Source organism: Salvia hispanica, chromosome 4, assembly GCF_029641045.1.
Source record: "Salvia hispanica isolate PSC_SH4W2 chromosome 4, Shi_PSC_v1, whole genome shotgun sequence".
Classification (NCBI taxonomy): Eukaryota; Viridiplantae; Streptophyta; class Magnoliopsida; order Lamiales; family Lamiaceae; genus Salvia; species Salvia hispanica.
The window spans coordinates 8,685,663-8,713,643 of record NC_142695.1 but is presented as its reverse complement, the minus strand read 5'-3'; the positions used below and the strand labels follow the sequence as shown (position 1 = coordinate 8,713,643).

The 27,981-nt window shown below is 34.9% G+C and overlaps 5 protein-coding genes and 1 long non-coding RNA gene across 7 annotated transcripts; 2 read left to right on the top strand and 4 right to left on the bottom strand.

Moving 5' to 3' along the window:
* Positions 1-4: 4 nt before the first annotated feature.
* Positions 5-2,926, bottom strand: LOC125193071 (superoxide dismutase [Cu-Zn]-like). Of its 2 annotated transcripts, none has more exons than XM_048090788.2 (8): positions 2,770-2,926; positions 1,981-2,075; positions 1,796-1,897; positions 1,585-1,680; positions 1,223-1,254; positions 1,061-1,136; positions 585-638; positions 5-226 (listed from the first exon to the last, which is right to left on the bottom strand). In XM_048090788.2, the coding sequence occupies exons 2-8, from the start codon at positions 2,054-2,056 to the stop codon at positions 204-206; spliced, it is 459 nt and encodes a 152-aa protein (XP_047946745.1). In that variant the 5' UTR covers positions 2,057-2,075; positions 2,770-2,926; the 3' UTR covers positions 5-203. The 2 variants fall into 2 exon arrangements, with proteins under 2 accessions (XP_047946745.1, XP_047946746.1); XM_048090789.2 differs by having other exon boundaries at positions 2,730-2,874.
* A 2,487-nt stretch (positions 2,927-5,413) lies between these two features.
* Positions 5,414-6,902, bottom strand: LOC148927194 (uncharacterized). The gene is made up of 2 exons (XR_016128777.1): positions 6,425-6,902; positions 5,414-5,752 (listed from the first exon to the last, which is right to left on the bottom strand). It is a non-coding gene; the product is annotated as an uncharacterized LOC148927194 (long non-coding RNA).
* A 732-nt stretch (positions 6,903-7,634) lies between these two features.
* On the bottom strand, positions 7,635-9,804 carry LOC125193072 (acyl carrier protein 1, chloroplastic-like). The gene is made up of 4 exons (XM_048090791.2): positions 9,589-9,804; positions 8,812-8,904; positions 8,575-8,697; positions 7,635-8,042 (listed from the first exon to the last, which is right to left on the bottom strand). Exons 1-4 carry the CDS (start codon positions 9,652-9,654, stop codon positions 7,920-7,922), a joined length of 405 nt encoding a protein of 134 aa, XP_047946748.1. The 5' UTR covers positions 9,655-9,804; the 3' UTR covers positions 7,635-7,919.
* Positions 9,805-13,301: 3,497 nt separating this feature from the next.
* On the top strand, positions 13,302-20,185 carry LOC125193070 (uncharacterized). Its single transcript, XM_048090786.2, has 12 exons — positions 13,302-13,521; positions 14,664-14,776; positions 15,445-15,531; positions 15,737-15,783; positions 16,496-16,553; positions 16,796-16,909; positions 16,997-17,116; positions 17,565-17,670; positions 18,147-18,217; positions 18,599-18,804; positions 19,019-19,202; positions 19,803-20,185. The coding sequence occupies exons 2-12, from the start codon at positions 14,722-14,724 to the stop codon at positions 19,853-19,855; spliced, it is 1,101 nt and encodes a 366-aa protein (XP_047946743.1). The 5' UTR covers positions 13,302-13,521; positions 14,664-14,721; the 3' UTR covers positions 19,856-20,185.
* Positions 19,890-23,983, top strand: LOC125193073 (tubby-like F-box protein 6). Its single transcript, XM_048090792.2, has 6 exons — positions 19,890-20,011; positions 22,012-22,125; positions 22,453-22,540; positions 22,685-22,814; positions 22,879-23,058; positions 23,304-23,983. The coding sequence occupies exons 1-6, from the start codon at positions 19,940-19,942 to the stop codon at positions 23,773-23,775; spliced, it is 1,056 nt and encodes a 351-aa protein (XP_047946749.2). The 5' UTR covers positions 19,890-19,939; the 3' UTR covers positions 23,776-23,983.
* Positions 23,984-23,985: 2 nt separating this feature from the next.
* Positions 23,986-26,468, bottom strand: LOC125193067 (inactive beta-amylase 9-like). Its single transcript, XM_048090783.2, has 3 exons — positions 25,982-26,468; positions 25,116-25,598; positions 23,986-25,016 (listed from the first exon to the last, which is right to left on the bottom strand). The coding sequence occupies exons 1-3, from the start codon at positions 26,240-26,242 to the stop codon at positions 24,141-24,143; spliced, it is 1,620 nt and encodes a 539-aa protein (XP_047946740.1). The 5' UTR covers positions 26,243-26,468; the 3' UTR covers positions 23,986-24,140.
* Between the last annotated feature and the right edge of the window lie 1,513 nt (positions 26,469-27,981).

Below are 27,981 nucleotides of genomic sequence, written 5' to 3'. Positions count from 1 at the left end.
AATATGCAGTGAAGACAATTTTTTTATACGGCACTCTAATTTCTTGCTTAAACTGAAGTACAAAACACAAGAGATGGAAATGTAGTCCAATTCAACAAGAAAATTTTATTAGGAAATTGGAAATGATATAGGGTACTTCTAACAAGTAAATGCAGGAGACGCAGTGCAAGCCATGATTAAGTAGAGTGCACAACCAAGTTTGCTCAGCCCTGAAGGCCAATAATACCTGCAACAAAACAAACAAAGTTAGTGGATGAATGTCTCATGCTTCTTCGTCAGAATCTATTGTTGTCATTGTCTTTTGCACTAAGCTGTTTTGAAGTTATCTGTTTATTGGTGTGGAACGAACTACATAGACAATTCAAATGGTGACAATTCAAGGATCCACTCATTCTGCAACAATTGGTTGAGCGAAAAATAACTGGCTCATTATTGAATACTTTGACTGTGGCGTATGGATGCATTTAGTCTTTTGACCTTGAAATAGGTGGTTTGATCTATCTATCATCTATCTATCTAGTATCTATCTATCACAAATTACTACTATTCTTGTTTGATTAGTGCAGAAAGATGATTACACTTACCACAAGCAATTCTACCACCAGCATTGCCAGTGCTCTTGCTCAATTCATGTCCACCTGAGATAACATAGTAACAACGTAAGGAGATAGGATATAGTTAGACATAAATGGGATTATGGGGGCATAAAAATAACCACAGAAAAATACTATGGTGGTATACTAGTGGCTCAGCAGGAATACAGTTACAGCTTACAATGTTACATCAGTGGGTAGAGTCAACAAATTGGAGAGCAAAAATTACTCAAATTAACTTATGAGATTGTTGCAGATTTGTAGAAGAATAACTAGTTAGTGCTTACAATGATGTCCCACACGGAAAGATATTAACAAATGGTTTTTGTATTCGAGTCAGTCTGCTCCAGGAGGATCAGATGATCGATTAGATGAGCTTTAAAGGTACAATTCATTTTTCTTATTTTAAAGAACATGCCAACTTTATAAGCAAATTACTAGGAACAGAAAGTAGCAGAAAGGCCTACCCTTTCCAAGATCATCAGGATCACCATGAACAACAACTGCTCTTCCAATGATGGAATGTGGTCCACTCAGTGGGATCTGGCAGAGAAATTAATAGGAATTTTAATACACTTGATCAAGAAAATAACCTTAGGTATTTATAAGATAGTGGGGAAGAAAAACACCTGCTTGTCAACAATGGTGAATGATGCGGTGCCTGAAACAAGATATCAGAATGGTGTTGGAGTCAGAGGGGATTCAAGATTACAAAATGTCAGATTCATAATAATTAATAAATCATAAGCATCAATGAGCGCAAGCAAATCAAGAAAGAGAAAATGGCAAAAGCAAAATAGAATGTGGCTTTCAAGTTGTTTTACCAATAAAATATGTTATAATCCATTATAACAAGTGCCACTAAATTTGGAGATCAGGAACTTGAAACTCTAACCAATGTGAGACAGTCTAGTGAATAAACAATAAAGTTAACATGGATACCTAAGAAAGATACATTAAAGACTTTTTAAGTAAAATTATGGGTATATACCATCTTCTCCAGCTGTGATATTCCCAAGATCACCAGCATGGCGAACCTCATCCTCGGGAGCACCATGCTCTTTGCCATTAGGATTGAAGTGAGGACCTGAGATTTGGATACACATTGACCAATTTCAATCAAACAATTTTTGGCAAATGATAAAAAATCATAAATTTATTTAATGTACAACAGAGCCATCACAAATAGTGCAAAAAATTACCAGTCGACATGCAACCATTAGTGGTGTCACCAAGGGCATGCACGTGAAAGCCATGGAGTCCGGGCTTAAGGCCAGAAAGGTTTCCGGTGACAGTTGTTGGGCCTGCACAGAAAAGGAAAAGAAACTAAGCATCTATAACACAAACATGTAGTTACATCAACTGATTACATGACAATGATAGATACCATCTCCCTCCTGGGTGAAGCTGACGGTGCCACTAACACCCTCGCTGCTATTAAGAACTACGACAGCCTTCACCATGATTATCTACTTGTGTGATCTACAAAATTCAGAAGGAAACACCTCAATCATCTTGTGCAAAACAAAATACCATCACAAAACTAAGCATCCAGTTAAATGGTCAATACAGAGCATATCACAGAACATAGCGAAAAGTAGAGAAGATTCAGATCAGATTGGTTATATGACATAGAAATGCGACCAAATGCCTCAGAAAAGATCAACTCATGCTACGAAAGACGACAAATCCATTGCCTACACTTATAGCACCTTTCAGGTGTTAAAACTAAGAAAAGATCTCACTACTCTTAAGAACTTCATTTCATACATGAAAATTTGTTTAATTTTTGCCAACATCAATTAAACAGAAAGAATCAATTCCAGAATATAAACCAGACTCGAACACATAAATACTGAGCCATAAGATGAAAGATCCAGACTATTCAACCATCCATATACTAACGACAGAGTGAATCACACAAATAGGAGGACGTGCTGAAAACTAAACCAACCTACATACAACAAACGCAAACAAAAGGGGTAAAAACGAACTAGCATAGTCAGATCCAGGCCAGATCAAAAATAGATTGAATTATAAGCAGAAAGTAAACAACAGATCAAGTCAAATTCACATTTTAATTAGAAAAAATCCGAAGAATGAATCGATAAACAGTAATTAAAATTGATGAAACACCTGATAGTTTTCTGATAGTCTGGTAATGAATAAATTTTACCTCAGAACACCCCTGATTGAAGTAATAGAGCTGAGAACTGAGAGCGAGCGAGAATGAAATACTGAGAAATGGAAGATTCTAGTTAAAATTAAAACTCAGAAAATGGGTAGGTGAAGACCATAAAATTAGTAGTAGTAATTTAATTCGATTTTTAATTCCGTCATTTTAATTTGAAGTCAATAAATGACCAATGTATGGTCATCGTTTATAGCGCCGATTCTATTTGTAACCCCCATTTTACTACACGCGCCACGCTCTTTGTTCACAATTAGTATAGCTATTTTCACTGGTTTATAATTCAATTTTATTGATATTATTTAAAATTAAATTAGGGTCGATAATAAAATATATTTCTTTGATGTAACATTATAAGCCATATTGTAATCCATCCATCCCATTTAAGTGACGGATCTCTTAAAATAGAAATATCATTATTCTATTTTATTTTCTCTCCACTCAACTCATAAAATAAAATTATACTCTCTCCGTCCCATATTTGAAGTTACTTATTAATTATTATGGCTCGAATTTTAAGAAAGAGTTGAAGTGTGTAATAAATGAAGTGAGATGGTGGAGTGTTTAATAAATGAAGTCAGATGGTGGAGTTGGTTGAAGGTGGATCCCTTTTAACTTTTGATTTTTGTTTTGATTTATTTTAATGTAAATAATGAAATTTTTATGTAATTTTGATAAAGAATGGGGTAAAATTGTATGACCAAATATGACAAATTCTAAAAGTGACTCTTAAACTGAGACAAACTTTTATGGCAAAAAGTGACTCTTAATCTGGGATGGAGGGAGTATAAAATTTTATGCGAATAAGAAATGATCCATTTAAAGTGGAATAGAGGAAGTATTGTTCACCAAATGTAATACCTTTATCTGGAAATCCTATAAAAAAACATTAGTGTCTCGCTCCATCTAAAATAACAACTATTTTAAATATAGTTATTAAAATTACAAAAGAGAACTATTTGTAGGTACAGAATGAGTATTTGATAATATCATACTCCTATCATCTATTTTTAGCATTTATTTTTTTAAATAAAATTAAATATATCCCACCAAAAGTCCAAAACTATTTTATTTAGAAAGATTTACATTTTAATTTTTTCAAGATATAATAAACAATGTTAATTAAGGAGTGGAAATCAGGTGCGCGTGGGCTAGCGGGTTTTGACTTGCAAAACCTGCCACGAGGTTGCAATTGGTGACCGGCGAACACTTTCTTTGAATTTAATTTTGATGGACGGCTTGGATCACACTACTCTTCACTCCCCATTTTACTTGCCACAAAAATTCTTTCAAAATAGCCTACAATCTCCTCAGTCCTGTCCATTAACGACTAACTCGGTAGTCTATACCTAAGCATTAATTTATTCTCTATAATTTCTTTATTTAAAAATAAAATAAATTAATTCCCTATCTAGCCCCTAATTAATTCCCGTAAATGGTGGCTTAAACTAAAAACCACAGTTGTTTTCTCTTCCTTGGCTAAAGAATAAAATAAATGTACCTCTCTTTTACATTTTTATTACAGTACATGTTGTTCCTCTTTATGCAAGCTCCACGTTTAACTCTTATTCTCTTGAAAATGTTAATATATCCAAAATTCTTCAATCAGGTCTTCTTGGGGGAGAGCATGAACTTGTTCTTCACACATAGAAGCACCCGAATTGCGATCTCTTGAACTTTATAGGTGAATAATGCGCTCCACATCTTTACGAGCTGCCTCCTGCTTTTAACCGAACAATGTCCTCTTTAGTGTTATCAGACGCGTTAGAGCATTAGCAATGGAGGCCGGTCGCAAGGGTTGAGTGATCCCCCTCCCAGGCCACTCCCTTCCACCTCCACCCCAAGGCCGATAAATCGGCCCAGCCGATCTCCCCTTTTTTTAAAAAAAAATTATTCATCTTTTATCCACTATATATACTTCATTCCTCATCAATTCACATTCATCCCTCTACAATCTCAATCTCAATCTCAATTTTTTTGTTTTTATTATTTTATTGAAATCTGCTTCTCGTTGTATTCTTTTTTCCAATATTGTAATACAACGAAGAATTAATTTATTATGTATATTTTAATTTAAAATATTTAGACATTGATATTAAAAGAAATAGTGATGATGTGGAAATGAGATGAGCTTTGAGATAGGCTGTGGAATAGACTCTCACTGTAGGGAGGTAGGATCTGAGATGGATCTCCTGACGTGACAAGAGAAAATTGAGAGATGGATTCTGGAGATAGACCACTGTTGCTAATGCTCTTGTACAAAAAATTTTATAGTTTTCTTATGTAGATTTATTGTATCAAGAATTGTTCCTACATTGAATTAGAATATAAGTTGATATCGATGTGTTGAGTCCAACGACCCCATCTGATCAATCATTGAAATCGAACAACACAACAAATAAGTGATTTCTACTAGTATTTGTTAAGATTAACTGCTCAATATAAACTATAACTATTAATCTAGATTTGTATTCATTTATTATTTTCTTTAGGTATTCATCCCTGTTATTTCCGGCTGGAAATAAACATATCGAGCCAGTGTCCTTACGAACCCAATCGTAACTTCGCAAAAATTGCAAGGAATTTGCAAGCTCATAAATCGTGTTTGCTACTCAACAAGCATTCAAACTTAGTGGACCTTTGTGTTCTCTACTACTTGTTGGAAATAATGTAGCCTTTACACTCGGGCAAACTCTTGTTATTGCAAAAAACCAAAAAGCTAGAAGGTAAATTAAACAAAGTAAATAGTAAATACAATAAACGGAACAAGATGCAAACTATAGTCTTTTTCAAGTCGAATCGAGATATCTCTCTCTCTGCAAGATGAGATATGCCCCGGCTAATGCTCACGGATTGGCGCAACGTCCCCAAAGATGAAACGACTTTCCTCCTACCGAGTTGAAGCACCTCAAACTCGTAGGCCCCGGCGAACTTGAATTGGAGGTAAGAACCGAGCTATGCAATGCTCCTAAGATGCGAACTAGAATGCTTGAGCGCTTAGTGAGAAGAGAGAATGATTGTTGGTGTGTTTCTACTCCAAAATACTCATCTATTTATAGGCTAGGAATGACCACATGAGAGATCTCGGTATTAAGGTACGACCAAAAGCCTAGCCTTTTCCAATTTCCCTCATGTTCCATATTTTCCTACACTACTTATATTTAACTCGTAATGCATTGATTAAAAAAATGAACCTTACTCAAACAGTCAAACTTGGTGGAATTTATAAATCATTAGTGTGAATCCAAAATCACCGATTTAGTCTAAATGCAGATTAACTTGAATTACATAACACGGTAAAAATAATTAAAATATGTAAATCATAGTTATAATGATATACAATGTACCCAATTTCAAAAAGGTAAAGCTACATGTCAAAATGTCCTGGCCCCTACCGACCAAACCACCTGTTTCTTCAACAAGATGATTGAAATACCCCCGACAATAATCTAAATAAATTATTTATACTTTGAAACACGATGACAATCTAATATAATTGAAATTGAAAAATTGAAAAAATTAGATAAAACTCCACTTGAAATAAAGCAGGCGACAACAATTTTATAACTAATCTATTTACTTAGACGTGAAGAAGACAATATAAACACACTGAAATAACAGATGGTAAAACATTACTAACCCCACTCTAGTAAGAAAAAGATGTAACTGCGACATGTTGTTTCAATGCTCTAGTAGACTTGCAATTTGTCAGAGTTGACGATCTCTCCATTAAAATCAGGCCATCAAGAGCAGCCCAATTTGAAAGATGAGATCATCAACTCCGACAAAAATGCAAGTCTACCAAGGCCTCGGCATCACCACCAACAGCATAACTCGAGAGGGGAACAGATGTTTCGACGGCGCCGCTGAAAGTATCAGCTCTTCTTCGAACAGGCTTCCTTACCAAATCAGAAACAGGCAAAAATATTTTTTTATAACAACGAAGATCAACGTAACAGGAAAACTAACAATTTTGTGAACCAACTACGTCGAGCAAGAGATTTAGCAGAAAATTCAATAATCTATGTACCTTTAGAGGAGAAAATTAACAGCATTGAGATGTGTTTTGATGAAATAAAAAAGAAAATATGGAAAGAAGAATAAGGTGGATAGGAGAAGAGAGGAGATTGGGCATATTTATAGAGAAAGGGGTATGTTCGTCATTTAAATAATGTAAAATTGTTAAGTGCTCCATGTTCTATTGATGTAAAGTGTAAACAGTCTTCTTTTATGGTGCCATTGTGATTTGTGACATGGCTTTTGTTTGTTTGGTAAGAAAGGTCAAAAGATAATTAGCCACCTTTTCAAATTTTCTTCATTTGTAATTATATTACTCCATATGCACAAACATTTAGGCCTTTACATTAAAAGGTTATTTTCTTCGTTGAATTGTTTTACATACATAAAAGTTGTGTCTTTACATTTATCTGTGAAGTCTTTTTTTAAATTGAGTCTCCATATTGCGTTTGTTACTCCTAATATTTAGACATCTAAGAGTGCTTTCATTTCGGTTCACATTAATGTCCCAGCATATTTTTGTGCCTCACCATCAAATTCGTTACTTTGATCAGATCTATTTTAAAATTAAAATATAACGGATCATAATTAACATATGAATACATATAAACAAATGTTGAAATTAATAAATTAATCACATGAAACTTAAGTTGAAGAAAATGTAAATACTAGGAGTAGCTTTGAATAAAAACCTATTGATTGGATGAGAACAACTTTTCAAGTAAGTTTCCTTGAGTGCAAAATTATTCTCTTTTGCAAACCATAAACTTTAATAAGTGAAATTAGGACCTGCACATATATAAATGAAACAATTTTTTTCTGCAAACTAGAACAACACATCAATAGGGCTAATTATTTGAAACTCAATTCATAGTTTCATCAGAAATTTTAGACCCCATACATGATTTACAGTCGGACACCAATTCCTTGATACATGACAAAGACAAAAAAGGTAGAAAGAGAAAAGAGAAATTCAATCAAAAATAAATACTAGAATCCAAACAACAAAGACAAGCTACATACTTCAAACATAAACAAAAATACCAGCACCAAGAACTCAAGGTGAGGGTTTGTCGTCGGATTGCAGCAACAAACATTCATTGAAATTATATGGTTCTTCATTTCTTTTCCAAGAGCTCCTCAATGAGATCAGCTGCTTCTTGAACAGTGCTGATGCTCTGGGCGCTCTCTTCCTCCACACAGATTCCAAACTCCTCCTCGAGTCCCATCACAATCTCAACCTGAACGGACATTTAAACAATTATTGGAAAAGATACTGATCTGTGTTTTTTAAAGGAAAAAACTACTACAAATAGATCAACAATATTTTCATTCTTCCATGTTATTGAGGAATATATAGTAGCTTAGTACTATTACTATATAACATAGACATTGCAAATAAATAAGTGTAAAAAGTCAGAAGATCATACTCATCTCACTACTACTGCTCAAGCAATCAGAAAGGAAGAATGTAATTTGAAAAGCAGGGAATGCTCATAAACAAAATTAGATGATAGAAAAATTGATGCAACAATTCATGTATCAACTGAAGAAGTAAACTATATCTCTATACACAATGAATTTAATGACAAATGCAGTTCACATAGCATACTGAAGAAGTAAAAGATATCTCTATACACACAAATGCCAAACCATCTATGGGATCAAGGAATGTAAGCAAAATGCTTAACAATAGCTAAACGTGGACCAGAAAAAAAATAGGAAGCAACAAACACTTCATAACACTCATAGTTGTAACTGAAGAGACTTTACCGTGTCGAGAGAGTCAGCACCGAGTACAGAAAATTTTGACTCTCCACAGACATCACGATCTTCAGGAAGAGCCAGCTGTTTCCTCACTATGTCTACAACTTTCTTTACGGTCTCTGGTTTGGCCTGCACCATAGAACCATCCGAAATCATTTGTAAAATCATCAAGCTTGTGTACAAACAGACGCTAAGGAAAAGCAGATATGTCTAGAAGCAATAGACGACAATAAAAATACTTACTGCACAGGCAACACGGAAGCGAAGAACAGGCAATCTGCGAGATTGGAAGCCATTCCCGGCAAATGACAGTGAAGCCTTCTTCAGATTTGAAACCTGCAGAAAATGCAACAAAATCAGGGGAAATCGAGATTTAATTCCCGTATAGGAACAAGCAAACTAATTGAAAGAAATTATTGAATTCGACATTCTTTTGTTAAATACTTATTTCATAATTCTTGTAAAAGCTTATTCAAACCATGCTCAAAGTTATATCAGAAACTAATTCTAGAAAGTTTAAACAAGCAACAAGAACAAAACACACACATGCACTCAAACATTAGGCATCTAAGTCCAAATCCTATAAATAATTAGAAAAACTAGAAGATTATTAGAAATTGATACAAATAATCAATTTTGCACATCTTCAAGCTAAAAAGTAGATCTGAAGGCTAAAGTCAAGAAGCTTAAACCCCATTTCCTAAAAATACTTCTTTCTAACCTATAAACCAATAGATAGTAAAGGAAAAGGAAAAGGCGATGGATCGATCAAGTTAACACTGAAAAGGTCAACATCAAACTCATTATAAAGATCCATTTTTTCAAAGATGTCATACTATTCGTTGCAAATTTGCAATAACAGGCACAGATCAGATTTTGTCGCTGCAAGATCTCATATATTCCTAGCACATATCACCAATAAAAAAATAACCATAGTTTACAAAATGCAACCTATTAACAAAAGCACAAAAAAACATCACAAAAACTCGTAGAAACCAATAGAATCGATGAGAATTAAACCTGACTTTGCTTGATTAAGCAAGAAACCGATGAGAACTTAACACTGGAAGCAGTAACAGAGGCCATTTTTTATGGGATCAAAGAGAATGGATCTGAAAATTTGAGGAAAAAAAAGGGGGTGGCGAAGATTGTGAAGCGTGAGATTATAAATGTGTATATATAGGATAGTGATTAATACTATACAGTAGTGAAGCGGAGTACTGAGCTGTTTTAATTATAGCAGCTGGCTTTGTATTTGTGCTTCTTCGATTGTATCGATATGGGCTCTGTTTGGTAGTTGGGTTTTAGGTTGGAATTAGTATTTTTGTTTCATCTGTCATGAAGAAATTTATAAGCACAAGTTTGAATTTTAAAAAATTACTCGCGCACAAAATATAGAGCACAATTACCATTTTTGACCATTCACAAAAAATAGAGCACGCTCATTTATGGAAAGTTTTCAATAAATAATAACCCTGCACATCATTCCACTAACACTACTTTTCACTTACTTTTTCTCCTTATGTCTTACTTTTTTCTCTTATATCTTACTTTACTAATTCTACATTAAAACATGTGATTGCTCTATTTTTTATGGACGGAGGGAGTACTATATATTCCCCGGTAACGACACGTGATTTTAGAATATGTTGTTTAGTACTCCATCTGTCCCATTCAAGATTGCCACATTCTTGAGTGGCACGAAATTTTATGAAGTATTGTTAGGTGAAAAAAGTAGTTGAATATTTTAATGAGGAGAGAGGAGAGAAGAGGTTATTTCCAAAATTAGAAAGTGGTCATCTTGATTGGGACAAACAAAAAAGGAAATGTGGTCATCTTGAATGAGACGGAGGGAGTATGTTAAGTTAGAGGAAAAATGTATTTTTACTACTCTCTCTCTGTCGTTACACATTTTTTTGGGCACAGGTTTTATGCTAATCATTGAGTAAAGAGAGAATAAAGTGCGAGTGAGAAAAAAAGTAGAGAAAAAAAAATAGTACTGAGAGAGAAGATAAGTAAGAGAGATAGAGTGGTGTTTTTCTCCTATAAAATGAAATGTCTCATTTGTAGTTGGACGACCCTAAACGGAATACATCTCACTTATAGTTGAACGGAAGGAGTATAAAGTAATTGAATTTTTTCTAAAAAATGTGACATTTTTGTGGAACAAATTAGGATGGGAAATATGACATTTACCTTGAAACAGATAAAGTAGTAGTGTGTCCGACGATGACATGTGGACAAAAGATGACATGTTACTATTTCACTATAAATTAACATGCCATCGTTTTGAATTTTTGATACCTATAAAAATCGATACGGACGATGTTAATTCTTTTGTTTAAACGACTATCTTTACTAGGAGCATATACAACTAATACAAGGGGAATAAAATAAATATTCCAACAGATGTAACATTGACACCTAATTTCGAGAAGTTTAAAGGGAGATGTATACGTTGGTGACATAATGTGTATTTCAATAAAAAAGATAAAGAAAAAAGGCCTTGGTATATCCATGAGTCTATATAGTAGAGTATTCAAAATTTCTCGCAACTAAAGTGTTTGTGTGAAAATTTAGGAAAATACATTTCACCATCTAAATAAAGAGCTAAATAACAATAGCAAGATACTCCTTATGTTTGTGAAGGTGTTCGTGCAGTGCTAATTATATCTAGGATTGACAAATCATGTGGAGTATGTTATAATCATGTCAATTCAATAACAATTCAACCTAATTAGTTTAATTGGAACTTGAGTTTTAAATTTTTTTCTTAATGAGAATACAAACTGAGCCTGCTACCCTTACACAACATGAACTCACTAGGGACACAATATAATATGGGTTAAACCAGTATTTTTCTTCATTTTTACAAACACTATTGCTCATAGTGAATATTACTACTTATTAAAACAAAAATATAAATAAAATATGTACAATATTACATTATTCAATGAGAAAAATATTTAAAACATGTCATTCTATAATACAAACATGTCATTCGATGTATAACTGTGTCAGTGTCATTATATAGCAATATTGCACTGCATAACCAAAATATCGTGGGTTGGATGAGTCCAATTTGATGATATTTTGATGAGGTGTTTGAAAAAGTTTTACTATTATTCAAAACTTGATCGGTTTGAATTTATTTCAGAATAATAAATAAATATTTTGAACTAAACAACTTTTGAAAAAAGATATTAATTAATTTAAATCAAATCATAGACTTAAATTAATACATGAATATTTATGTCTTAAACACGGAAAATAATACTCCCTACATCCCACTTTAGGAGTCCCGGTTGGGATAAACTAATAAAAAATGCCTACAAAGTAAGTAAAAAATGTTAAAAGTGGGTCCCAACATCCACTAAAATATTTATTTATTACACACTCAATTAAAAGTTGGTCCCAACATCCACTACAATATTTATTTATTACACACTCACACTTTCTTAAAACATGTGGCCGACTCAACTGGGACTCCTAGAGCGAGACGAAGATTACTTGTAAATTGATTCGTGGTTGAGTACGAAGAACCTCACATGGAGATGTAACAAGCAATCGACGATTTTTTGGAGAATCAAATCGTAATTCTAAACCATAGGAATTCACGATTTAAGTTTAAATTACTTTAGCATGAATTAGTTGAATGCAATTATTGTTTAACATTGATATCAATGAATCACATAATCAGTCAAATACTAGATTTGTTAGTCTAATTTATTTATGTCTACAAGTCTTCTGCTAGGCACTGAAAGCCCAATACATTCATCAACCAGCAACAAGGGTCATCAAAGGGAGAAGAAAAGGAGAGCGAGTTAGATAGATAGTGAGCTGATCATCGAAACTTCAAGCTAGAGTTAGTCTTGATTGATTTATTGTAGCTCGTCATTGTCTATTGATTTAAAATATGAGTTTTAGTTTTCCGTTCGTGGATGTAAATCAAATTAAGTTCTATCGAATAACATTAATTATGCGTCATCTTTGTTAGTTTTGTTTTAATTAAAACGTTTATTTCTTAAATTTCGTAAAAAAATGCTTTTATTAACAACAAAGCGAATAAAGTACATTATATGGAGTATACTAGTACCTTATAAAAAGTTTATGTAATTTGATTGATTCTAAGTTCACCTTAAGCAACGTTCACTAGAATAAAAAAAATCATTAAATATATTTTTAATATAATTAAGGATTTTAATATGTGTTCTAAAATCTAAATATACAACAAAAATTTAAAAAATATATCCTTATTGTTAGTTTCACGACTAAAATGGGATGACCCAAATGGATACGTCCTAAAAAACAAACAAAAGTTCAAGTTAATTTATCTTTCATTTAGGGACGCTTACTTTTGTGTCATAAATTGTTTTTATTTCCTATAAAAATGATTGTATTTTAATTTTTTATCCTTAAAAAATTACTTTTTGTCGTGATTAATTAAAGACTATAAGTACTAATACAATTAAGTAGTATCAATGAATAAAATCACGCATTTGATCGAAATAGACTTTAAAAAAATACTTATTTAACGAAAAAAGAATAAAAATTTCAAAACAATTTTTGTGAGGCGTCTCAAAACCAATTATTGCTAAATGCTACAAGGTATGTATCCAATCTTTGCGATGTACACGACTTTATTTAAAAATAAGACACTGTAGAGAATCGAAGCAAACGGAACTGCAGAGTTTCGTACAGTCGTTCCATCTCCCACTCTAAAATCTAATTCAATTATTTATATGCATAATTTCTTAGTACTAATATTTTATTTTTTTCGGAGAGAGAAATTTGTCGACTAAATTTATCAGAATTTTCGGGTTTCAGCATTACAATTTTTCTTGATCATGATGAGAACAGCTCCAATTTCAAATTTGTTTCAGAGTTTTCGAACGATTCGGTGAAAAATACTTCCAGGAGAAAAAAAAATTGGAATCAGGAATTTGAAGCGAGGTAATGCCGCTTCTAATTTTGAAGTTTTGATTTTCGTATGCACCTAATCTCCTCGACGAGATGAAATCCCGAAATGCTAGTATTTCTTCACGTTTTGATTCAGTTTTCTGTATTTTCTTGATATAATGACAACCTCGGTTGTGATTTGCCTAGAGCGAAGTGTAAGGCATTGTGCATGTGAAGATAGGTTTGTTTGGTGCTACATTGTGTTGCTGACGTTTCATCGTGCTTGAGCTGGGGAACTAAGATCATGAGTAATTTCGTTTAATGAATTTTTTTTGTTATACTACATTTTTAATAAGAAAATTGGGGTGTTGATTAGAGTTTATAAAATGTCTGCGAAACTTAATTCCAGAAAGTGTTTTATAATGGGCACACACATTTTTAGGCGCTCATCGTCCTCTTTAGTTCATGTGCCATGATCTATTTTATTGCTGTTGTTTTTCCTGTTGTAAAAGGTACATTTGAGTTCAGTAATGTATGAGAAATAGTATGCTCGTATAACAGTGTAAACTGTGAATTTAGATTTTTAGTTGCCTGTTTCCACTTTCACTTGCCCTTTGAATTAGTGTGGCATAGTAGTTATTTTATTGCTTTTATTCCTGGACAAGGATGTAGTATTTGTTTCTCGTCGTAGGCAGGTGTTACGTGATGGTAGTTTTTGGATAACCTCGACGGCTCGACCTTGATTGTTTCATTTTTTTTCCTCAACATATGCTCTCCCATCCTGGTATTGGATTTGGAAGTATCATGCTTAGTCAGTTTGCTGGTTGAGTTGATATCAAATTGTTATGGACACCAATTCCAGCATGCAGTCAAGTTGATGTTATATTTTCGCATAAAACTGCATATGATTTGTGAAATTCTGGTACATTTTACAAAATTGACCTTCTCATGCAGTCAAGTTGATGTTATGGCTCTCCGGATTTTAGATTTTTTTAGGTTCTAGTCATAGTAAAGAATCGGATGCTTATATTATTATTTGTAGTTGGAAGGCAATAGTAAGGGTTGAAAATGTGACTTGCACTTATTGGTTGTCTTGCTTTTATGTTGAGTGAATATTTGACATCAGTTAAGCATATGATTTCTTTTTCTTCTTTTGTTCCTTCAAGGCTTCAACTTCGACGTTCTCTAACTTGCAGCTTGTTGGGGTACATGTTTCCCCCCATTTGATGGTAATGCTCTATTTGGAGTGGGAGAATGACAGCCTTGGCGAGGCTTGTGGATGCTGGAAGTGTCTCAAGAGCTGCAACAGGTAATGGTTGTTGACACTCCTATCACCAATTGGTTTTAGGATGGAGCCCTATGAATTTCTATATGTGTATATAAATATAACTAGATAATATGGTCTCTGATTTATCCGATGATAGGCTTGCAAATGTAATGTTTTTAGTATAAAGCCCATGTTCAATGAAATGATTGGAAGTAGATCTGACAGGGATACATGGTAAAATGTGATTTTAACCTAGGTACTGAATGAGTTCTGTGAGTGAGAGTACTCAACTGGAGGAGTTATGGGGCTCTCCATTCTTCATTATTCCTCAGCTTGGCAGCATATAATAGTGTTTCTATTTGGTCCTTTATCATTTAAAAGGTCATCGCAATCTGTATTAGTCTATGCATCATCCGACTAGAACCCTCTTGGGGAAGTGCTACATAATTATTTATTTCATGTCATGTTGCCATGTTTTGATCTTCTCTCTTCCATCTGTTGCACTCACAAACTCTCTTATTTCCTATGTTTTGCTATGCATGTACAATTTGCTTGACCTAATTATAAGTAACTGAACCATAAGCTTCTGTCATACACCCTTATTATTTTACTATTTTATTTTATGTTTTGTCTAGCTAGGAAAGACTAAATTTAGATTGTGTAGTATGATATTAAAGAGCAACTTCTGCTCCATTCTTTCTCTTTTACAGAGGAAGTTAGCTTCCAAAAGTTGGCTGCACAATCCATAGGGAGAGAATTACGAGATGCAGATGAAGCAAATTTGATTGATGAAGAAGGTATATATCTATTTGTGTGTAAAGTATAGATGTCAATTATTTTCGTAAGGTCCCTTAATACAGTCCGAGTTATGGCAGGTCGCATGAAGGTGCTACTCTTTTCCATGCGCTGGCATAATTGTGTTGCACTATCTTGTCCTAGGATCCTTTATGTACAATTTGGCTTCTGATTCGTCAATGTTTTTCTGGTTGATTTCTCTTGTAGATATGCGTATTTTTGGTTTGAGACCAATGACAGATCCTTTGGATTTGGTAAGTCTTGGTCACTTACTCACTATAGTATTTATCTTCAAATTCTACTTGTATAGCATTACAGTGTTATACTTACAGATGGTAAGTCTTGGCCCACATTTGCTAGAGCCGTCAATGAAAATTTAACTGTAGAAATTTATTTGTTCATACTCCGAATGATTAGAGAAGAAGAAAAGGTAGTGCAAAGGTGTGAAGTACATTATGTGGCCTATGAACTTTTATGGTTTGTGGAAACACCCAATACATCAACCAATTATTAAAAAAATGGTTTGTGAAGACAGTTAATATACTGTACAGTAACTGCTCATCGCAGTAATATTGGTTAAAAAACAAAGTCCACGCCCTTACAACAGTGAAAGGGCCCGGCCTTGTTTACAGGAAAACTGGAATCACATGAATTATTAGGATGAGTTTTGTTCAGAAATCATATGGCATGTAACTTAGTTTGCATGGTTACTCCCAGTAAAGTAGAAAATTCAAATAATTGTGCTTGAGGTCTATAAATTGAGTTTACATAAAATTAAGTGAATGGATTCATTCTGCTCATATCTTGAAGATGTTTGTCATATTAAATTAATGATTTATGCTGTACAATTAAATATTTGCTTTATGAAATAGAAATGTGGATAATCATTTACAGATTATGAATACTGCTGCTATCCATTAGATCTTCATCTCTAACAATCCCATTGTGTTTCTATTTGTATTGGAGGTATGTTGCAATGCTTGCAAGAAGCCAATCAAGGCCAGTCATTATGCTACGCATGCAGGTTATTTGTAGTTTTTGTTGTTCATTGGTATTGTTAATTATGACTTTCAACAGTTGAACGTGAAATGTTGTTTCTCATCTTTCAAGTATCGATGCTTTTTTTTCACTAAAATGCAACAGTATCACCTAATTTGATGTATGTTTATCCAGCACTTTAGTATTGATGATGGCTTTTTCAGTAAAATGCTTTCTGTTGTCATATTTTCCATAACCTATCGAACTTATTGCTTTCTGTCTTTGCAGAGCTCTGTAAGTCTCTAGGTTCTAGAGCGGAAATCAATGTGGAACTTAATGGCCCTGCAGTGACTAAGAAACCTCCAAGGAAGGAGAGGAAAAAGTCACAGATTACTCAAAGCAGTATCCTTTTGGCTTAAATGGCCCATTTTGCTAGTTTTTTTGTTTTGTTGTACTCAGCAAAGCTTAGTTTTCTTAACCTCTTAACAGAAAAGGCCAAATCACTCGGAGAGTCCAAAAAATTTGATTCTGTAGACTCTGGTGATCTAGCTGCACCAGGACGTCGTATAGATGGGAATATTCAAATGAGTCTCTTGCCTGAAGCTCGACGTACTGTTCTGATTTTCTTTTCACGTTTTGGCCATTGTCTGTTGTTATATAATCAATCATGTGTATAAGGGGTTGTTTGGTTGGCAAGATTATATCTCATGATTAAATATGTACTTATGTTTGGTTTTTGAGATTGAATCTCACGACTTAATCGTAGATGGATAATTATGTGATAATTAGTCATAGTCACCCCCCTCTAACTAAAATAACCACACAACTTAATCCTAGATGAATTATCTTATGATAATTAGTCATGGCAACCGAACGACACCTAAGTACGTTTTAACTCATTTAGCTAGTCAGTCTTCAAGTGGCATGTCAAACACCTTCTTTTTGCACTGCAATTTAAATGTAGTAGATACTGAATAATATGCTAAGGTATGCTTATATCCTTGAGGACTTGGATTGTTTATTCCCATCCATGATATCGTATGGCTCTTTATTGCAGGTGAAACACCTTTGAACACCAACAAAATTAATGGTTCAACAGTGAACCCTTACAGCGTGGACTGTTTCAAAGATGTAACCAAACGCTCATCGAAACCGCGCAAAAGGTACGTGACTCACAATTGTACCCATTGTAAAGTCTTTTTCTGTCCTGTCATTTCATTTGTTTGCTTGCATTGCAACCACTATTCTGCTCCTGATATTCAAAAGTTGGGTTGCCTGGAGCTTTTGCTGTCTTATCATTTCTTAACAGAAATCACTAACACAATAACTTCATGATTTAAATTCTTGGCTGATAAATTCCAAAATCATATATTTGTGTCATTAAGATGGATGATTCTCACACTTCCTTGGTTGGATATTAGCTTCATTGGTCATTATATGGTATCGTAATAAATTCGATAACTTATGCTGCATATGAAATGATAAATATACATGTGACAGAATAGGTAGCTTATAATGTTGCTTCTAACTCAAGGAATCACTATGAGTAATTTTGATGTGTTTGTGTCCTTAGCAATACATAGTTTTCTGCTCACATCTTTAATCAAATGGTTAGGATTATTTTGTTTCTGTAATGTAGGACATCAACTGAAAATCCATCAAATCAAGGTACTCAGAATTTGTGCAAGCCAGCTGCCGAGGTTCTTCCATGTAAGTTCACTCAGTCATTGACGTTACTAATTTGGCATGTAATCAAGTCTTCCTATTCTTTGGAATATGTCATGTTTTGTCATGAGATTCATGAAAAATAAATTCTACAATTGTGTGTTGTTATTCTATGTAGAGAAGTATTACATTTTGAGATAATATATTACGAATTCAGAAATCTGAATCCTTCACCAATAACTGTTCAAAGCAAAGTGGTCTTGATCCCTTTCTGTCCTAAATAGTTTCTTACCTGGTTGAATTACTACTGGTCTCTAACTGCCTCATTTACTCATGACATGGATAAATAAATATTCTCCTGCATATCGTCCTAGCCATCCTTAATTTCTCAGAAGTTGATGTTGGTAATACATGTGACAATCTCAGATGTACCAGCTCCCCTTGCGACCAAAATATACTATTCCCAAAGAAATCACAATCTCCGAAGAGCCATTTCTCACATGTTCTTTGAGGAACCAGACAAACAGTTGAGCAATGAGGTTCCATCTTCAGAAGATTATCAAGTAAATGCTACTCTCGGACAAACTTCATATCCTGGAACTTTTTGCAATGAACAAGTTGCACCTCAGCAGGTTACTGTGTCTGCCTCTCATTTATTTTTTGCCTATATTTATGTTGACATGCATGAGGTACTAGGTGCTATAGTTAATGTTCTCGCTCATGATAGTACATGTTAACTGATGGAAGCAAATATTTATCCTTGTAGAAGTTCTAAAGATGGGTACGTGTTACTGGAACATGAATTAGTGGGAACAAGAACCTAAACTTAATTCTTTGTTGGCACAGAGAGACAACAAAATTTTGCTCTTTGCTCGAACTCCTGACCACGTTCTTTCAGCAAGGTCAAACTTCTACATGGGCGAGTCAGGAGCATTTGAACCATCCATGACCTCAGCTGCTCAACTCCCTGTGAATAATACTCTAGGACCTCATTGCATAGTGAATTCTTATTCATTTTCTGACAAACCTGGTAAGTTCTTTTCTGTAGTTTGTGGTTTGTGCTTCTTTCTGAACTTGCCAAATGCTACATTCTTTTCAGCTTTAAATTTTGAGAATTTCAATGTTACTAGGAGTTTGTTTTGATGTAGTAAGAATTAGTGTTTGTTTTAAGAGCAGGGAAGAGCACTTCCACTGTAGATGTCAAATTTTATCTGGTGAAGTTATAGAAGAAATGATTTTGTGAGTTATTATAAGTGTCTATTTCATAAATGGAGACGTCAAATTGTCTATGGGTGGCAGTTTTGTTCTCGATATATTCTCTTACATTTTCATACAAACAAGAAACTGAATCCGGAGTACAAAATTGCAATTTTAGGTCTTCACCTCAAACAATTTGAGTTTTGACTCCATGAAGTGCATAAGCTTCAACGATCAATGTTCCATACTGACAGCCACAGAAATTTTCTTATTTGTGTAACTGGTCTTATCCGTATGGGTTATTCTTCTTCGTTCAGATATGTGGTGAACTGCCACCTATCTCATGAATATGATTTAGTAGTTTCCTTTGATCATTTTGTATGCTAAATTTCCTGCAATATTGAAGAAGCACTCCAAATATTTGATTTTGCAGGAAACTCTCTAGTTACTCTCCAGCAAGGCAGTGGAACTGTTCCCGTTGTATAGGACTTCTTGTGGAGAACTTTGCTCAGTACAGCTGTAGTTACTCTGGTTGCTCTAACCGATGACTTGAAAAAGAAGAAAGAAAAGATGCACAGTACTAGCTTAACGCTTAACCGTGATCACATCCCATCCACTACCAGTTTCAAGACCAGTGTACAGGTTGGTCTTGACAATTTCAATACTCTCATGTTGATACAAAGACAATAGTATGGGATCATTAGTTACTTAAAAAGTAGTCGAACCAATCATCTGTTTGCTTTCGTAGCCTGTAGCCAACATTTTCTCAAATTGGTATTACACATCATTGCTGAATGCAACATTCTATGATCCAAACACACACACACACACACACACACATGGTGAGAGTGGTTCTCACTGAGTGCTTGGTTGGTTGGAGGCACACGGACACGGTGTTAGATCATTCCCACCTAAAATGCATTCTGGTGCTCATACTCAGTGATGAAGCTAACATTTTCGTGGCCGTTTCTTAATCCTACTTGCATGATAGAAGCTTATAATGAGATAGTCGTTGGGTATACATTAGAAACTTTTAAAACTTAATTTTTCTTAAAATTCGATTTTTCACATTTAAGATAAAGAAAATGTCACGCCTCGTCCTACGCAATCCATGCTCATGTCTTAAGCTGTTGTAGGAATTGGATGGGGAAACATGGCCTTGTATACCTGTCCTAACATGCTGACGAGAGATAAGAATAGAATCATTAGTTGCATCAAATGTGGGTCATAATATATCTACAAACATGTCATGTTTTAATCGCATAATCATGTTTCTCACTTTGTCCAGATGGGGAGTATGCTCCTAACAAATCACTATCTATTTTAAAAAAAAACTAATACTTAGAAGGGAATTAAACAATGAATACCTTATATACTATGCTATGCTATCAGTAACGTCTAGGATTGTACTATATGTCAAAATGGAATGATAATGATTATTTCGTCCATTTTATTAGTCTTCAAATTAAGTTGATGTACTGTATGAAACTCAGCAGGCAATTTTGCCCTAAATTTTTATTTAAAGTTGACTGGATATATATTATGAGGATCAGGTATATTGCACATCGAGCTTTGCTAGTCACGTTAATATTTTTCCTAAATTTATTGGAATTGAATTATTACTAGTACCTTCGTATTTATAAATTACTCTCTACGTCCCACAAAGTTTACTTTTTTTTCGTTTTCTTCATCTATTTCTAATGAGCTGGGAGGAAAATAAATCAAGACTGGTTTCTATATGTATGTAAAAAATAAGAGTTTTATCATGATCATAATGAGTTATAATAAGCCAAGAAGATTAAAACCACAGAAGTTAGTAAGATTAACATCATTTATATGTCAAGGTGCTTGGTAACTTGTGACTAAATTTATGTATGAATAATTGAGATTAGATTTATTAGAGAAGCAGACAATAAAATGCAAAGTCTGATTAATTTCACGTATTGTTTTGGGATTAAGTATTGAGATGAATTCATTCAATTGACTAATATTTAAATAATTCAATCATCTCTAATCAATCAAATCCAGACTTCAAAATCAATAATTTAGTTTCGGAATTCTTTCTAATTAATCGGTGAAGTTCTATATGGAAAAACAAAAGAAAAAAAAAATAAGGAAAGAGGTTGAACATGATGTCAGGGGCCAACTTTTCTAATTGTAACATATTGCACATTATTATGACTTTTCTTTTAGAAAATGTAGTTGATTCCAGATAGTTATTTATTTAAAATTAATGTAAAACACACCCCATTTGCCTTTTTTCTTATTTCCATGGCAAAAAAAGCATTATTATTTGAGTGAATAATTTACTGCGATAATTTGTAAAGCAGTAGCAATGATACATCAATAACTTCACAAAACATCAGTAGTTTAATATCTTCTTCTAATTTTACATTAAAATAAATTTACAATATGTAATTTGCAAATGTAATAAAGAGACCAAATAAAGTCACACCATGAATGGTTCGACAAAAAATAAATCATCAATAATAAAAAAAAATTATATTAAATGATGAATCCGATTGATCATGTTACAACTATATTTGTGCTAAGCGTAACAGACAACTTATCTAGAATTCTCCATCGTTACTCTAAATTCTTGTTTTATCTCACGTTTTTTTAATCTTGAATATTCTGCTTAGATTTCTCAGCTCTCAAAAATCTCTCATTTGAGTCGTGAGGAGGTCGTCAAGGAAGTCATGAAGGAGGTCGTCAAGACTCCAGAAATGATCACGTTTCCTATATCTGAGAAGCAGGTTGTTTTATTTTCGCATTTTGGTTGTGTTGTTGAGTTAATATTGATCCATGTTTGTTTGCGTTGGTTTTCAGTTGCTAATTAACTCGTGATGAGGATGATCCTCTTTTAGACCGTTGCTCATTAATTAATCCATAGCCAATCTTAGTTCACATTGGTTTGGTAGTCTGTTTCGAACTACCTTTTCGAAACTTCATTTGTATTCATGTCTATGCAATCAAGAATTCTCTTTTGTTAAATGGATATTCAACGGCTAAGCTTGTGATTGGAACTTCTTTTATCGTTATAATGTTTCGATTTCCACTAAGAAATCTTCATGTTTGTGCAGCCTGGCCCACGAGAATCTCTTATGCAATGCTTTATAAGAAGGAATCGATCAAATCAAACATATTATCTTTTCATGGGCTCAAGTCAAGGTGAATTGCATTCTCTTAGCTAATTTTCCGCCAAATCATTTTCATGAAAGCTTTGTTCTTGATTTTGTTAGCCTCTACTGCTACACCTGTTGTAGACATTTCTTTATATTTCTCTCTAACATCCTATGTTGTTGTCCATGGCAGCACTTGCTGATGATGGCAAGTTTCTTCTTTCTGCTCGTAAGTGTAGGCGGCCGACATGTACAGATTACATGATCTCTCTACATGCAGATGATACTTCAAAGGGAAGTGAGACTTATGTAGGAAAATTAAGGTGAATGCCCGTTTCAGCTGCTAATTTTTTTACTAATGTGGTATCAAAAATTATTATCTCTCAGATCCAATTTTCTCGGAACAAAGTTTGTCATCTTTGATGCTCTTCCTCCCCATTCTGGAGCCAAGATGGCAAAAAGCTGGTCCACCCGCATGGTCGGCTCAAAACAGATTTTGCCTAAGCCTCCTGCCGGCAACTACACGGTAGCTCACATCTCGTATGAGTTGAATGGGTTGGGATCCAGGTAAAATTAAGTTCTCTTCGCAATTACTGAAATTTTTTGTTGTAAACATAGTGAGAAGTCTTGTATAAGATGGTATGTGGGCTAGAGACTCGTATGGGTCAAGATCATATCCAAAAACAATTAGAATTACACATGGCTCATTGAATATGGGCTTTGATGACTTTATCCAGATCTTGACACGTCAAACCATCTTATCGAAGCTTTAGTGTTCTACCATAATAACTTGAATCTGTCATTACTTGTAGATGTCCAAGAAGAATGCATTGTGTCATCGATACAATCCCAGTGTCGGCCATTAAACCCGGAGGCGTTGCTCTAACGCAGACATATTTGCCTCTAACTAGCATCGACTCGTCTCCTGCTCTGCCGTTCTTCCGCCTAAACTCAAACAGTAGCAACAAATCCTTGTCTGGCTCGGTGAGCAATCATGCTGACGCCCCCCTCATCTTAAGAAACAAGGCACCACGATGGCACGAGCAGCTCCAGTGCTGGTGCTTGAACTTCCATGGCCGAGCCAGTGTCGCATCAGTGAAGAATTTCCAGCTGGTTGCTTCCCCAGAGAATGGCGTGGTTGGACCAGAACACGAGAAGGTCATTCTTCAGTTCGGGAAGGTGGGGAAAGATGTCTTTACGATGGACTATCGCTACCCGCTATCGGCCTTCCAGGCGTTCGCCATCTGCCTTAGCAGCTTCAATACGAAAATCGCATGTGAGTAGTACTAGTTTGGAGTGGTTGAGAATTAGAATGATGTTTAAATAAAGTTATAAAGGTATATGATTCTTAACCACCTTTGTTGGATCAAATAGAATGCAATGTAAATATTATTGTTTTTGTATGTTAAATCAATCCTTTTCGGTAGAAATTTGCAAGAAAGGTGTGAAACATGAGTTGGAAAAGGAAAAATGTTTTAGGAACTATTGTGTAAGTTGAAGAACAACTGTTGTAAAATTCATTTAGAAATTGTTTCTACAGTCTACACACCACCATGTACAACCCTATACTCCAAAAAAGCAAATATACATATTTGGACCAAACCAAAATGATCATATTTACATACACTTCAGCTGCCATATTCACGCGGTTACGCCGTCTGCATCTGCATATTAATACCCAAGAGAGATTCCGCACTTTCCTCATCTTCCCCGGCCAAATCATCGACCAATGGAGCCGGCTCGTTGAGGCTGCGGACGAACTGCGTGAAGCGCGGGAAGTGCTCCGGGGAGAAGAAATCTGCTCCCATCCTTTGATATGTAAACAATTTCGCCACTGCATTTTCGCCCATCAAGTTCTTGCTGATCTGCTCGAAGCTCCTCGGGGATCCACAAACCACCGCATTCTGCCCCGACACCACAGTCTTGTGCTTCCTGCAACTAGCCTGCATTGCTGCCAGTAGGGTTTCCGGGCTCGACCATGATTCAGCAGGCTGCCTGTCGTCTGTCAGGTCGAAGCCTGGTAGTATCATCTGGCATGAGTTTCTCGAGAACATCTCAGCAACGTCCCCATATCCGTCTCTGCTGGCCGTGTTGTAGAATCCTGCGGTTAACTCTGAAGGGTGTGATCGCGCTTTGCTCCACCGGTGCATCAGAGGAGTTTTCCCCGACAATGCTACTGGGACGTCTCTGAAGGTCGAGGCAGCCAGAGAGAGAACTCGATCCCCGTGTGATAACAGTTGGCTTGAATACCAAGAGAGGAAGAAATCGCCATACTGATTCTCCCAAGCTCCGCCATTCTCTGCAAAGAACCCTCCCGCCATAGGAGACTCGTTGTAGCCGGGAGCATCATGGGGGCCACCGAGCCCCCACAGAGGGTTCCCGTGTGCTTCTGCGTGCTGCTTCAGCTGGCTAAGCATATTCACGTCATAGCATTGGAACTCCCCGGCCCCGATGAGACTCGTGCTCGTTGCTCGTTGGGATGGATACCGTAGCTCGCCATCCGGTCCGAGACCAATTGTCAAGCCCTGAATACAAAGAAACTCAGACATATCAGCAACCAAGACGGCATGAGTAAATTTTCTGATGTAGCCCTAATTGTATTATAAAAGTAAATGAGAGCCTACTGTGATCGTGGAGCCCATGAAAGGCGAAAACGAGGATTTGAAGCTTTCAAGAAGTTCCTTGTACACTTCAAGTGGAGTCTTTCCATCTAAAACAGGAACATCATCCACACCTAATGAAAGACAGTCTTTATACTGCTGCCCGGATTTGTCCGTGAAGTAAATGCTTGGGTTCGAATCACCAATCCGCGAAACCCATTCTGGGAGAGGCAGCTTGGGATCTTCAGAGGCGTGGAAGCAAAGAGATACATGTAGCTCAAGATCCAAACTTTTCACCATTTCGACTATGGCAAGGTAGCTCGACCAGTTGTAATCCCCCCTTCCTTCCTTCTCGGCTACTCCCCACCACACCGGGAGCTCCACACCATCTACTCCTAACAGCTTCAGAGCCTTAAGCCCTGCAGCAATGGCTCGAGCATGGTTTATCGAGTTGCAGCTGGAGACAGTGTCAAGTGGCAAACCAACACACAGCTTTGTGCCATCAATCTGCAAGCAAATTGAAATGAAAACTTAGCCCATTTTGTCTCTTCTTCCATTTGCAAATGAACACATATAACAGCAAAAGTAATGCAACATAGAAGAAATGCACCTAAGCGACATGGATTGGGAATAGAGCTGATAATAAACTTTGAAGATGTGAGTATAACTAGATACAGCAGATTCAAAAACAACTCTACTAATCCTAGACTAAAATACTAAAAATTAGTATACTAAATTTTTAAAGTGAAATAATGTTATAGTATATCCCTTAATTTTATCTTTTAAGTTCCTCAAACATAACAAACTATTCATGGATTACATAAACAGCAATAACAAATAAAAATCAGCAAAATGGAAGAAGTTAACAAGCTGAGAAACTTAGGACTTACAGATATGTTTGTTGTAATATTTGAAGCTTTGTCGTAAACAAGAGGTTGATTTTGAGCAGAAGAAGATGCCCTAAGACTGAGAACTGCAGATCTTGAAGGCCATAAAAATCTTGGGCACTGAACAAGGTTGTATCCCTTTGAATAATTGCTATACTTGAAATTCAAGATGTTAGCACTCAAATTTCTTCTAAGATTACACAATCCAACATTATCAATCCTTCTAAGATTAAGCTGAGAGCTCCCAATCACAGACACCTCCATACTTCCAAATATCCCAAATCAGGAAGAGAGAAGAGGAATTAAATGTATTTGCAAGATTTTGGACCAACAACAATATTGGAATTTTATGAAAAGTGCCAAATGACAAAACTTTTTAGGTGAATTTGATCCAAGAAAGTGGATGCAATCCCACAAAGGTTGAATTTTGCTCTGATGGGTTTCGATCAAAATCAGGAATTGTGAGAAATGGGAGGGGAAAATGTGAGGATTGAATGTTGGGAAGTCGATACAATTATATAGAAATTTTTTGTAGTATAAGAAAGATGGGTCCCATCTAAAAGGGCAAAAGCGAAAAGGGAAATCACACAATTTGACTGCAGTCATGGCTAAAGATAAATCAACTGCATCGTACAAGGTAAATTCTAAGTAGTGACTTGTGTTTCTTGTTTCATCTTCTTCTTCGTTGCTTTTGATCATCTGATATTGAGTTTGATCCCTAGTCAAAATTAGTATACCATCATTTACTATGCATGACATTTAGTGGTGGAAATAGTTTGTAATACGGAGTATACAAATTGTTGTTGAAGAAAAATTAATTTAATGTAGATATATTTTGATTTAATTTAGTTTGGATGTTTAAGTAGGAAGGAGGAAATAAAAAGTAGACTAAAAACTGAAAAAATGGAAAAAAGTAATGCCATACATCATGCAGATTATCAGATAGATAATGTCATAATGCAATACAAAGAGTTAATGTGGCCGTGTGTGATATTTTTTTTAAATTGAAAATGGGAAATGAATAAATCAATCCAACCATTGACCTAATATCGCATGTATATAACAAAATATATTTCAAATTTGAGAGAATTTGATTTTGAAATGTCACCACTAATCAGATAACGCGCGAAACAAGGGTGACATGTAAAGTTAGAAAAGGAATAGCAAAAAAACTGGATTTAGTTGTGACAATCAATTTAACGACCGAATTTATTTATTTATTTATTTTTAATCTATTTTGGAAGGTGATGACAAACTGCTGACTCATATTAATGCATATATATTGTACCACGTCGATCAATACATCTCTAATCGTTTTATTTAAAATATTTCACACCATGGAAACACAAAAGCATTGTAAACCTCAAATTCTTGCAGCTTGTCATTTTTATGTGTGGAGGTGTTGAATTATTTTTATTTGGTTATTTTCAGTATTTAGATTTTGATTCGGCTAGAGATATGTTGTATTGATGGTTGACATTCTATTTTATTCACTTTTGAAGCTATTATTATTTCAAAATAAAGAGCATATTTGGTAATAATACATGGACGGAAACATGAAATGTTTTAAATTGTAAAATTGTGTTTAAGGTGGGTGGGCCCGTTATCATCAAGGTGCCAATATGTAGTACTACTAGCCATTTCACACCACAAATATATTCGTGTTCAAATTCGATATCATTTTATTTGGGCAAGGTCACATCCTCTAAACAACTGGTCTTCAAAATCTCAACGTTCAATTTCATAGTACTACTACATAGGAGTATTTATACAGTAGTATAACATTTAATATCATCAATTACCGATTACTCCAATAATAATTTACTTATGTTGGGGGTTGGGGCATAAAGGTTGTTGAATAATTTATTGTAAAAAGAGAGATTAGGGTAATTCTGGTCTATTGATTGTAATCGGTTCTTCCCTAGTTATAGGGTGATACAAATTTATTTTTAGTAGAGAATAATCTATTCTAATGTGTATCAATTACAAATCAATTATCAATC

Coding starts and splice junctions, on each gene's coding strand:
- LOC125193071 (XM_048090788.2), bottom strand. CDS start 2,056: ATGGTGAAGGCTGTCGTAGTTCTTAATAGCAGCGAGGGTGTTAGTGGC. Junction 1,898..1,980: donor CTTCACCCAGGAGGGAGATG/GTATCTATCATT, acceptor TTTTCTGTGCAG/GCCCAACAACTGTCACCGGA. Junction 227..584: donor TGGTGGTAGAATTGCTTGTG/GTAAGTGTAATC, acceptor GTTTTGTTGCAG/GTATTATTGGCCTTCAGGGC.
- LOC125193072 (XM_048090791.2), bottom strand. CDS start 9,654: ATGGCCTCTGTTACTGCTTCCAGTGTTAAGTTCTCATCGGTTTCTTGC. Junction 8,698..8,811: donor GCTTCCGTGTTGCCTGTGCA/GTAAGTATTTTT, acceptor TCTATGGTGCAG/GCCAAACCAGAGACCGTAAA. Junction 8,043..8,574: donor GTGCTGACTCTCTCGACACG/GTAAAGTCTCTT, acceptor ATGTCCGTTCAG/GTTGAGATTGTGATGGGACT.
- LOC125193070 (XM_048090786.2), top strand. CDS start 14,722: ATGACAGCCTTGGCGAGGCTTGTGGATGCTGGAAGTGTCTCAAGAGCT. Junction 17,117..17,564: donor TCTCTTGCCTGAAGCTCGAC/GTACTGTTCTGA, acceptor TCTTTATTGCAG/GTGAAACACCTTTGAACACC. Junction 18,218..18,598: donor AGCTGCCGAGGTTCTTCCAT/GTAAGTTCACTC, acceptor TGACAATCTCAG/ATGTACCAGCTCCCCTTGCG.
- LOC125193073 (XM_048090792.2), top strand. CDS start 19,940: ATGCACAGTACTAGCTTAACGCTTAACCGTGATCACATCCCATCCACT. Junction 20,012..22,011: donor GTTTCAAGACCAGTGTACAG/GTTGGTCTTGAC, acceptor TATTCTGCTTAG/ATTTCTCAGCTCTCAAAAAT. Junction 22,126..22,452: donor TTCCTATATCTGAGAAGCAG/GTTGTTTTATTT, acceptor ATGTTTGTGCAG/CCTGGCCCACGAGAATCTCT.
- LOC125193067 (XM_048090783.2), bottom strand. CDS start 26,242: ATGGAGGTGTCTGTGATTGGGAGCTCTCAGCTTAATCTTAGAAGGATT. Junction 25,599..25,981: donor ATATTACAACAAACATATCT/GTAAGTCCTAAG, acceptor ATTTGCTTGCAG/ATTGATGGCACAAAGCTGTG. Junction 25,017..25,115: donor TCATGGGCTCCACGATCACA/GTAGGCTCTCAT, acceptor CTTTGTATTCAG/GGCTTGACAATTGGTCTCGG.